At 29.4% G+C, this 12,987-nt stretch overlaps 1 protein-coding gene across 2 annotated transcripts in view; it reads left to right on the forward strand.

Annotated features, from left to right (window-relative positions):
• Positions 1 to 587: 587 nt before the first annotated feature.
• LOC135963909 (probable Rho GTPase-activating protein CG5521) overlaps positions 588 to 12,987 on the forward strand; it is a 28,048-nt gene continuing 15,648 nt past the window's right edge. For both annotated transcript variants that reach the window (XM_065515912.1, XM_065515913.1), the window contains exon 1: positions 588 to 1,427. In XM_065515912.1, the coding sequence (XP_065371984.1) occupies positions 1,322 to 1,427 (106 nt within the window). In that variant the 5' untranslated portion in view covers positions 588 to 1,321. The remainder of the gene's footprint in view (positions 1,428 to 12,987) is intronic.

Raw genomic sequence — 12,987 nt, forward strand, 5'->3', positions numbered from 1 at the left:
CCATACAACTGATTGTCACTGTAATGTATAATAGCACCAAACACGTTTTAATTAATAATTCATTATTTTAATTTTAACCTAAAAACGTAAAACATACATTTTTAAAGAAAATATTTTGAAATTTATTATCATAGGATATCAAAAACGTTTGGCTTTTGAGAACAACTTTAGTGACAATAGAAATATTAACGAAAATAAAAGAGTTAAAACGATAAAACTAAAGAAAAATGTAAAATGAAAATATGCTAAGTCCCAAAGTCGCACTTCTTCAAACAGTGATAATATCAAATAAGTAATAAAACTGCATTTACCAGATTTAAAAAATGTTTATAGCAAAGAAAAAAACATAGTTTGCAAACTAATGTTTTTTATTAAATATCTTTATTTTAGTCAAATTCAAAAAAAAAAATTTAACTTTCTAACGTCTGTCTAACTTTGTGTTGGTAACACTTTCCAACACTATATTATCGTAAATTTCCCTTCACACTCATACGTAAACAAATGAGTGTTTGCATAAAAATGTAGCCAAATCTACTACCTTTGGCAGAAACATAACACCTTAATACCTTAACAACACAACTCTGTCACTTTAATTCAGAAACGTCAACAGTTTTCACCAACACAATTATTATTATTTTTTACAACGCATGAAACAAAAATTTTTACAACGATTTTTCAATAGTAAAATAGAAAAGAAAATTATCAAATTTACCAGAAAAATATAATTTAAGTCCTAAAGTTTATGGAAAAGTAAGAAATCATAAGGAATATTAAAGTTAAATACCAGAAAAATTGTTATAAAAAATAATTGTAAGGTGTTTGTAAGTGAAAAATAGAAAAAAATCAGGCAAAAGAATGCAAAATGGAAAAAAGAAAACCACGAAAGCAAATGCAGAGTAGTGAAAAAAACATAATTTTTTGCCACTGCCGTCCATACAGCCACCAATACAATAATAACAACGATAAATATTTTAATGGAGTCAAAAAGTAGCTAGCTTCAGCAGCAACGCAAAAAATAAAGGGGTTGTAGTGGAGAAAAAGTGGAGGCACCTGTCGCGGGAGTTATTCGTCATCATCAACAACAAAAACAATAACATTATAGTAATAATCTTCATCATCAACAAAAAAAAAAAACTAAACCTTTGGAAAAGGTAGTGAGTGATCAGCTTACAAATTGTAACAAAAAAAATCTTGTTAATTACTCAAAATAAAACAAAAATGAAAATAAAGAAAATGTGTAATGAATGATAAACAAGTTTAAAATAAATACACAATCAAAATATATCAACATCATAATATAATTCCGTACAAACGAAATATAATGTTTACTAAAAAATCTCATGCCGATATTAAAAAATCCACTGCGAAGTTGCAGGATTGCAAAAAGGATTCAGCCTCACGTTTACGTCATTTGCGTACTATTTTAGGTAAATATTTATTTACATACATACATTGTATATTTATTGTTTAAACAAAATATCAAACTTGTTTAGTTTGAAATTTATCTTGCTCTCTACTTATGATACAATTTCGTGCAATTCAAGTTCATTTTTGTCTGGTTATTATAATTCCGGTGATGAGCGAGTGGGTGTAACCACTATGGCCACCAGCTGCTGTTGACAGCAGCTAATTTTATTCGCGTAGTGTTTTTTCATTTCAGCCAAGAAATGTAAAAATTAAGCCAACATACTAAAACGTTTGTGGTTTTATAATGGTTTTTGTATGTTCCATTTTAATCACGAGTTTGTTTTCTTATTTCTTAGTATTTCGCATTTTTTATTTATGTTTAAGCGTTAATTTTAACAAAATTCAAAAATTTCGTTTTGTTTTTCTGACATTTTCTTGTGCAGCGATGGGTTACATTTGCAGCAGGTTTTTAATTATTGTAAATTAATTTCAATTTGTAATAAACCGCAAAGAACCTGCTTTACCTGTGCAGCAATAATACTGTAATGTTAAGAAGAAAATTTATAAAAAAAAACTCCCAAAAATTTCAAAAAAATATTTCCGTTAAAATTTTCTTGATTAGGAACCCTATATTAGACCAATATTATAAAAACTGGATAAGCTGTTAAAAAGTTATATTTATTTTAATAATATGTATCTCGAAAATTAGTTTTGTTTTGAATTCTAATTTTAATCAAACATTTTTATATAAATTGTTATAAAACTCTAGGACTAATGCGCAGGCTAAAGAATTTTTGGTAAATTTGGTTTAGAAATATGTACTTCAAATTTGCCTTTATTTCTCTAAATGATCTCCTTTGAGTTCTATCTAACGACAATAATTTCAGATCGGTATTTATTTAAAGATAACCTTGAAATCTATGGTATTTCCCCAACAAACTGTACCACAAAGTTTATTTGTGCACTTTAGTCTTACCATGTGGGTTATATTTATCCATACTTTGTTCATTGTTATTTTTTTTATATTAGTTTATTTATTTAGATCCATAATAAACAAAACTCTCTTTGGCAAATCAATGACAACCACTTTAAAACTGCCTACAAAAAAAACTGTATGTCCATATAATACAGTGAGACCTCGATTATCCGTGATTCGATTAACCGGCAAGATCAATTATCCGTGAAAGAAAAAGAAAATATTTTTGGATCGAGAAGTGCGGAGTTGAGAAGTGCGGATTGTTAGAGTTAGACATTATAAAAAAACAAAGTGATTATGTAATTGGCTATCGAAACCGAACAACTTTAAAGACTGCTGAAGAACCAAAAGTAGATTTTGTAGTTTATGAATGGTTCCGGAAGGAACGATTTAAAGGAACTCCATTTTCTAGATTAACCGTGAATGAAAGGCTAAAATATTCCACTCAAAAATAAACAAAAAGTATTCACAAACTTATGTATTAAAAAACTACTCAAAATTGGTACTCAATTAACCGTGAAAATTGATTATCCAGAATGCTCCCGATACCGACCATTACGGAAAATCGGGGTCTTACTGTATTCGTATAATATAGGAAAATAATTAAATAAAATTATTTCAATACCACATTTTGCTTTTTTATACAATTTTTGTTTGTTAATATGTATTTTCAATTGCTGCTTACGCTTAGTACGAGTTTTTGTAGTTGGTTTTGTTTAAACAATACCACCACCATAAACGTACTCTGATGATGAATTCTATACAATTGCTTTATGCTCTTGGCCAAATACGAGTTCTGAGTGTTTGAGTATAGAGTGAAAAGCTATAATTTTCACAAGAACGATTTCATTTCACAGTGGAAGCGGTTATTAAAACTGAGATATGATTAAAAATTGTACAAATATTTCGTCTATAAAAGATAAATTTCCATTTTGATATTCTTTTAAATTAAATTAAATAACATTATCATTATGTATTGAAAATTGAATCACCAATGTTAATAATTTAATTGAGTAAAAAAGTTAACCTTTACATATTTATTAGATCCTTGAATAGATTAATCCACTTGAATTTGTTTCTCCGGTTCTTTGTCACTCTGTTAATTGAATTATTTTTTTTTCCATTTCTGCCATTTGTTGCTGCTTTTTTGCATACATACATATATGTTTTAATTTTATTATTGTTGTTCTTGTGTTTTCAATATTATTTATATTTGATTTCCCTCCAGTGGATTTTTTGTTAAATATTTGTTTTATTTCATTAAGTTTTTTTTTTTTTTTGGTTTTAATTTTTGTACTTATTGTTTTAACCACTTTTGTTGTTGCCATTTATATATTTCTTTGCTTGTTATTGTTTATATACATACATATGCATATGTACAAATTAGCAACAACCAAATGGATTTTGTTATTTCAATTCGTAAATTCAAAATAAATTTTCACACTAATATACAATATAATTTATGCAAAATATACATAGATACTAATATAGGTAGGAATTATACATACAAATATTGTTTTCGTCTCTGCAACAACAATAACTAAATATTAGTTACAACTATAAATGAATTGGTTTTTTATAAACATTTTTCATCTATATGTATTTACATTAGGGGGTCCCGTTTATAGGCAGGAAAAATAAGGTGTCAATGTTCCCAACTAAAATTAAAGTTTGTTTAGCGAGAACATTTAACAAAATGTTTTTCCTGGGATCAGTATTTGGTGAGCTGGATCAAGTAATAAAAAGATAACTTTTAAGATTTTTTGTAATTTGATTTTTTGGGTGTATGACTTTTTTCGGCTTAAATCGGCTTGAAAATAACCGACGTTTTCGAATAAAAGTTAAAAATTATTCGGCGAAGGTCTCTGGTCGTCTGGCCTCATATTCTGAATGATTTTCGGCCAAAGTTCGCTTCAAACGAGTTAGTTGCGTTCGCTACAGGTTCCCTGTGATGATCTGTCCATGATTTCAGCAGCTTATAATAGATATGCACTTTTTTCAAATTAAAGAAGTTAAGCAAAACTTCCCACATATGACGCTTTATTGTCACAAAATTCAACATTTACGAACCAAAAAAGCTTTGTTGTCTACATTAGATAGGTACCCTGCAGAATGACATATAAATTATTAAAAATAAACGCATTCAAAAGATACGCCATCTATTGTAAATCCCAAATTTTTAAGTCACACACCCAATATATGTCTCTCAAAGGAAACATATAACATTATGTAATTAATTTTTTCTGAGTGGAATATGAATCATATTTGGCCCTAAGGGCTTGATTCTAAATAAATGAAAATAAATAAATAAAAATAAATATTGGAATCATGTGAAAGGTATTTGAAAGCGCTTTCAATGATATATCCGAAATTTGTAATTTTCGGCAAAAATTTAAAATATTTTATATATTTTAACGATTAAATTAATATGTTATAAGCGTCATAAAAATTCTTTAAAACCATTTTTCGTAATTTAATATATTTAACCTTTTTTTTAATTTTTAAATACCTATGTTCTCCCCGATCGGATGTTAGCTATACATTTGTTGTTTAACTAAAATACTTACATCATTTCACGCAAATTTTTTGATTTATTTGTCATGCTTTTTTTGTGATTAATATTTTTAATGATTTTGATTATTTTATGTGATAAATGTAAAAATGTGGTTATTATAAAAATAGAAAGTTTATTGTTTTAATACTTTAGGTATTTTAGGTTAAAATGTAGTGTTTTTCTGATGTTAGCTATACATATGTAACAAGAGATCGTAAAGAAAATAGTTTTCCAAAAATTCGAATACAAATCGGAAGATTTAATTTCGAAAAACTAAAGAACCCGTTTCGGTGATATTATATGAGTTTTATAACGTATTCATTTAAACTAATTATAATAAATAATTATATGTAAAAATTAAAGAAACTACAAATTTTTGCAAAAAATTACAGAAATTTTAATATTTTTGTACAGAACTTTTATTTTAGTTGGGAACATCGACAACATTTTTTTTTGGACTACCCTAATAAACATACATATGTAGAATACCCTATGCTTAAGAACAGGAAGTAGATTTAATAGATATTTTGTTGTTTCTATCATTTATCCTTCTTTAATATTTTAAAATTGATTTCTGCGGAAATAAACCAAGAGTTAACTTAATTTTTATGTACGTATTGGAATATTATTTAAATTACCCATAGTGTATCTTTCATACAATATGTATTGGTTAACGTATCAAATGGGAGCAGGTATTTTTTTATTAAATTTTATATGCGTAAGTAATTAGATTTTCTTATATTGCTTTATAAAACTCTTTGCAATTTCATAAATCTACGTATACACGGTTGTCATATTCTTACAATATTGTCAGACAATGTTCAATAAATGGTTAACACCCATATGTTTCAACATAAGTTCTCATGGTTGTGTTAACCATTTTCTGAGCATGTTCCTAAAAATCTGACAACCGGAAGATATAGATTTTGATTTATGAGTCTATCGGAATTCAAACGACGTATGAATAGACGTATGAATAGTATATAAGGATTCAGAATTTATGCTCTTCACAGGGTCGAGAATGAATATGTAGAAATTTTGAATTATGGCAAATTTCTTTATATCCTTGGCATGGTGAAGGAACAGCTATCAGCTATTTTGTATGGAAAACTGTTGAAATATAAGAAAATTTATGTTTGCAGAATATGAAAATTTTAAATATCAAACTTAATTTCACAACCTATTTCGTAGCTACTTAGTCAAACACTTGTTCAATATGGATAAATTTACCTGACTTGATAACAGCAAAATGTTTTAAAATAAATTTATTCTTAAATGTTTAAAAATCTTACCAACTTGACACTTATGATTAATGGTCCCACACCATCAACGGCTCTTATCGCTATGATGAAAATTGGCTGCTGATCCAATTCTGACATTAGACTAAATGCTTCGGGCACATATAGTGGATATGTCAACGTGCTTAATCGTCTGGGGGAAATCGCGGAAAATATTGACTATCGAACTGCAAAAACTTTCTTCGACTGCGATTTTTCCGTGTTGATAGCGGCTGGATAGAATGATATTGGATACTCCAATCATGGGAGTTCATTGGAGACCTTCACTGATGGTTTAAAAACGAGGGATTTTTTAATTGTACAGGTGTGTCAGACTTTCGGCTAATTTAACTATCCTTTTCGGCAAGATAGTTGGTTAAGGTTTTATAAAATAATATACGATTTTCGTATCAATGCTCATAGCCAAGTAGCCCAGAAATAAAGTAGGTGTGTCTATACAACATTCAATCTCTTGGAATCCATTTGATACCTGGTACATACCAGGTAATCATAGATTGTATTCTTTGGCAAAGAAGCGTATGACCCTGAAGAGATCATACGAGCATGCACATACAAGGTGGTCGACAGCGACCGCAAGGGCAATATGGCCTAGATATAATTGTCGTCTATTTATTGTTATGATGAACATTTCGCGGTTTCAGCTAGTAGCATTCAGTAATCAATGTTCACTGAATGTTTGGATTAAACGACAGGAGATTGAATCTTTCATTTCAGGATTTCTTTGGAAGTTGTCATAACGAGAAAGATGAGGAGATGGTTGAGTTTGTTCTCTGGCACGGTCCGGTCTTTGGTTAAGGACTGATTTTATAATCCTAACCCATTTTTTTCAAATATTTCAGTACAAGTATCACAACGGGACCGACAACGGACCCAAGTGTGTCACTGCTAAATATGTCTGCCTGTTTGTTTATAAAATTTGTAAAAGAAATGGCTGCAAGTTACAAGGTTTACATGTTGATATTATATCCATATTATATCCCTCAACATTTGTTATACCCCTCACAATTTGCGATCAAATAAATATATGTATTTATTCGGCATAGTGGATTTGCTATACCCATGTCCGTATATGCGTCTGTTGAAATCAACTTTCCGAAGACACATAATAACTTATATACATGATTTATACAACAATATATCCGCTATAGTCTCGGTTCTGTAGCTATTTAAATTCGAAAAAAATCTCTTACTCATTCTTAGTTTATTTTAGTTTTATAAGTTTTAAGAAGTCTTTAAGAAAATCTTAATACTTTTGAAAACAGAACTGTACGAAATAATTAACTTTCATAACAATTATCTAAAATTAAGCCATAATTATCTTTTAACTATTTGTCTACCTTAAAGTATTTATTTTTATATAGTGCCTTTAAAACCATTAAATTGCCAAATTACCTGACAAATACCATAAGCATAGTAGTTTATAATTAAAGACTTTTAAATATAACAGCTCTGTTGAAATAAAAAAAAAAAACAAAAATTGTCTAGTAACCCAATTACTTACGGAGTTATGAAATTCTTTGCCCCATTAAAAATAATTCTAACTTATCATTGAAATTCGACACGATAACAACTTTTATTATTTTGGTTTTTGTATGTATGAGCGATAAATACAAACATTTCTATGAATTTGATAATAAATAAAATACATAATCCAATTAATTTATTAAAGAAAATATTGATCATCATTTTTTATTTAAATCTTTGCCAATATAATAATATACAAACAAACATACATTATTTATTTTATTTATTAATAATAAATAAACTAAAGAGAAAAGTGCGTCAACAGCCGAGAGTTAGCAAACCTCAAATTGTAACCACTACTACCAACACTGTTTCATATACTTGGATGATGATTCAGAGTCAAGTTTAAACCGTTTTCATTTTGTTGGTTATTTGAATTTTTTTAAAAAATTTATAAATGTTTTTATTATTATATTTAGGTTAGGAAAAAAGTAATTTCGTGTTTTGTTTGTTTATAATTATAAAAAACAACATTAAAAAGAAAATTTTAGAAATCAAACAGATTTTTTTAAAAACACATATATACATTTAAAATTCTCAGTAGGTTAATACTAAAATTTTTCTTTTCCCGCACTTTTTCATTTCCCGGGAAATCGGGATTAATTTTGAAATTTCCCGGAATACCGGCAATTCCCGCATAGAACAAATTCTCGTCCCGGGAATTCCCGTGAAAAACTCTAGTTAATACTCAAATATTGAGACGGGTTTTGAAAAACATACATACATTTTAAGACAACATGAATAAATTTCGGGGATTATGCAGACATGTTTCTGATTTTAATTCAAGTAATCGCTAATTGTACAATTAACTTGTTCACCCACTTAATAATTTATAAACAAACAACCCAAAACCACCGGTACTTAATAAAAATAATAAAAATACTTGTTCATAGAGTGACTGAGTATGACTAGCTTTCTGGCTGGCTCTCTAACTGACTGACTTACACATGAACATGATGATTATTTGCAAATAAATTGTATGAAATTAACAAAACCATGTAACCATAAAAACAAAAATACTCGCACACAACCACGAATTAATTTGAAATCCAAAAAAAATGAAAAAAATAGTTTAAACAACCAGAATAATGTTGTTTTTAATGTTGTATGTTATACTATACGAATATAAAAGAAATGATAGACAAATTGTTGATAAATATGAAAAAATAAATAAATATAAAATTCAACAATAATAACACTAAAAAAGTTGTTCAGAAACATTAGTCGGTCATTAACGATCAATTCATATACATACTACATTGCGTTTAAGCTTGATTTATTGTTAGAGCTTCCCTTGCTTTAAATAATAAATTATTTCTTGCGCAAATCCTTGGAATTGGTAGGTAATAGACGCTGGTAGCATTAACCGCAGATTATCCTTGGTCCAACACATTATTATATATTTTTTTAATCATGTTATCTTTCAAAAATATGTCAGATATTATCTTTTCTAAATCATTAATTAATTATTTCGGTCAAAAGGGTCACCGAAAAAACGTACGTGAAAAAATATTAAAAACTATTCAAAAAATCCAATATGGACTTTCAAAATAATAGCAAAAGATCTGATGGTTCATCGTCACACTGTTTCAGAAGCCATTAAACAGTATGAGGGAGACTTGAACATTGAAAGGAAATCTGGAACAGGAACTAAAAAAGGTCTAACAGATATTGGTAAGGCAAAAGAAGTCGAAAACTCTTTCAAAGAGCACTGAACACTTCTATCAGAAAAGCAGCTTGTACAATTAAATGCTCTGATTCTTTTGTACGCATAGTCAAAGCTAATGCTGGATAGAAGTCGTATAAAGTTCGAGATCTCAATGCATTAAATATCTTAGAAGCAAAAGAACGAGCGAAAAAATTGAGGTAAAATTATATAAAAAAAAATACACGGATGATGAAACTTATGTACTGGCAGACTTTTCACAACTTGCGAGTCAAGATTTTTATGTGGCTGATAAATGAGGTAATGTTCAAGAATAATACCGCACAAAAAATAACCAACAAAAATCTCAATTCCCTTCTGTGGCAAGCAGAGACCTGCGTCAAACGGCTGTAAGCCGGCTGAGCCGAATAAAAAGATGCTGCTCAATGCAGCTCAATGGGCTCTTGTAAAAATCGAATTAAAGAATTATGGTAATGGTAAACAGTACATAAACATGCTACGGTGTTTTATTAAACATAATCGTAAACTAAAACTATTTGGAAAAATATTTCCAGAAAATTATGCAGCGAAAAATTTAATAAAATAATAAAAACAATTATTAGGTTCGGTGTTCTTTGTATCCTTAATCGCTATTCAAAAAATTACCTGTGATCGATTTTGTAGAGACTTCTTGTCAAGACTCCTGGCGTAGATCAGTATTAACAACTGATCTACGTCAGTAGATCGTAGATCAGTATTAACAACTGATCTACGTCAGTTGTCAAGACTCCAACTAAACAATCAATTTAGAATACTAAATTCATTCTAGAATAAGACTCCCAACTTGCAGACAGTTAATTGTTATGGGAAGAATAATATGAGTTATAATATGGGTTATTGTTTTAAACATAGAATAAATATATGGGGGATTTCATGTCAAGTGAACCAACTTTTGAAATCGATGTCTTCCGATCGGGATGAAATTTGCACCAAACAAGATCGGTGGAGAACTCTCTTAGAGGGGGTCAAAATTTGACATTTTGTCCAAGCAGGTGTTTTTTTCTTATCCATGTAACTTATTACCTATTGTTCTTAGCAAAATTTGTCCCAAATAGTTTAGATATCAAAAATTGTATATCTTGAGTTACAAAACATTCATTTTGATAGATATCCTACTCGCATAACGACCAAAAGACTCTTAAAGGAATGGACCTAAGCTTTCTTTTAAAAAAGGGCCCATTTTGGAAAAAAAAGTTAGATTTTTGACCACCTCTAACTCAGAGAGTTCTGGACCGATCTTGTTGAAATTGTGTCTGAATTACTATCCAATAAAACTGACCTTGGTGCAAATTTCATCCCGATCGGAAGACATCGATTTCAAAAATTGGTTCACTTGACATGAAATCCACCATATATAAAAGGGAAAGAGGGAATACAAAATTTAACAGAATTACTCTCTTTTTAGAGTGATCACAGATCGAGCTCCTTTTCTTGATTAAACGCTTATTGGCCAAGTTATTAGCGATTTTAGATATTTTGAGTTTTTATGTAAAAAATCGATTTTTGGTGGGAAATATGAGTGATCACAGATCGAAGTCCTTTTCTTGATTCAACGCTTATTGGCCAAGTTGTTAGCGATTTTAGATATTTTGAGTTTTTATGTAAAAAATCGATTTTTGGTGGGAAATATGAGTGATCACAGATCGAAGTCCTTTTCTTGATTCAGCGCTTATTGGCGAATTTAGATATTTTGAGTTTTTATATAAGAATTCGGTTTTTGGTCAGAAATATGAGTGATCACAGATCGAGCTCCTTTTCTTGATTAAACGCTTATTGGCCAAGTTATTAGCGATTTTAGATATTTTGAGTTTTTATGTAAAAAATCGATTTTCGAGATCGAGCTCCTTTTCTTGATTAAACGCGTATTGGCCAAGTTATTAGCGAATTTAGATATTTTGAGTTTTTAGTAAAAAATCGATTTTTGGTGAGAAATATGAGTGATCACAGATCGCAGTCCTTTTCTTGATTAAACGCTTATTGGCCAAGTTATTAGCGAATTTAGATATTTTGAGTTTTTATGTAAAAAATCGATTTTTGGTGGGAAATATGAGTGATCACAGATCGAAGTCCTTTTCTTGATTCAACGCTTATTGGCCAAGTTATTAGCGATTTTATATATTTTGAGTTTTTATATAAATTGATTTTTGGTCAGAAATATGAGTGATCGTAGATCGAGCTCCTTTTCTTGATTCAACGCTTATTGGCCAAGTTATTAGCGCATTTAGATATTTTGAGTTTTTATATAAAAAATCGATTTTTGTTAAGAAATATGAGTGATCACAGATCGAGCTCCTTTTCTTGATTCAACGCTTATTGGCCAAGTTATTAGCGATTTTAGATATTTTGAGTTTTTATGTAAAAAATCGATTTTTGGTGGGAAATATGAGTGATCACAGATCGAAGTCCTTTTCTTGATTCAACGCTTATTGGCCAAGTTATTAGCGATTTTAGATATTTTGAGTTTTTATGTAAAAAATTGATTTTTGGTGAGAAATATGAGTGATCACAGATCGAGCTCCTTTTCTTGATTCAACGCTTATTGGCCAAGTTATTAGCGATTTTAGATATTTTGAGTTTTTATGTAAAAAATCGATTTTTGGTGGGAAATATGAGTGATCACAGATCGAAGTCCTTTTCTTGATTCAACGCTTATTGGCCAAGTTATTAGCGATTTTAGACATTTTGAGTTTTTATGTAAAAAATCGATTTTTGGTGAGAAATATGAGTGATCACAGATCGAGCTCGTTTTCTTGATTCAACGCTTATTGGCCAAGTTATTAGCGCATTTAGATATTTTGAGCTTTTATATAAAAAATCTATTTTTGGTCAGAAATATGAGTGATCACAGATCGAGCTTCTTTTCTTGATTAAACGCATTGGCCAAGTTATTAGCGATTTTAGATATTTTGAGTTTTTATGTCAAAAATCGATTTTTGGTGAGAAATATGAGTGATCTCAGATCGCAGTCCTTTTCTTGATTAAACGCTTATTGGCCAAGTTATTAGCGAATTTAGATATTTTGAGTTTTTATGAAAAAAATCGATTTTTGATGAGAAATATGAGTGATCACGGATCGCAGTCCTTTTCTTGATTAAACGCTTATTGGCCAAGTTATTAGCGAATTTAGATATTTTGAGTTTTTATATAAAAAATCGATTTTTGGTCAGAAATATGAGTGATCACAGATCGAGCTCGTTTTCTTGATTCAACGCTTATTGGCCAAGTTATTAGCGAATTTAGATATTTTGTGTTTTTATTATAAAAAATCGATTTTTGTTAAGAAATATGAGTGATCACAGATCGAGCTCCTTTTCTTGATTAAACGCTTGTTGGCCAAGTCATTAGCGAATTTAGATTTTTTGTAAAAAATCGATTTTTGGTGAGAAATTTGAGTGATCACAGATCGCAGTCCTTTTCTTGATTAAACGCTTATTGGCCAAGTTATTAGCGCATTTAGATATTTTGAGTTTTTATATAAAAAATCTATTTTTGGTCAGAAATATGAGTGATCACAGATCGAGCT

The sequence above is a fragment of the Calliphora vicina genome, chromosome 1 (genome assembly GCF_958450345.1).
Source record: "Calliphora vicina chromosome 1, idCalVici1.1, whole genome shotgun sequence".
NCBI classification, from domain to species: domain Eukaryota; kingdom Metazoa; phylum Arthropoda; class Insecta; order Diptera; family Calliphoridae; genus Calliphora; species Calliphora vicina.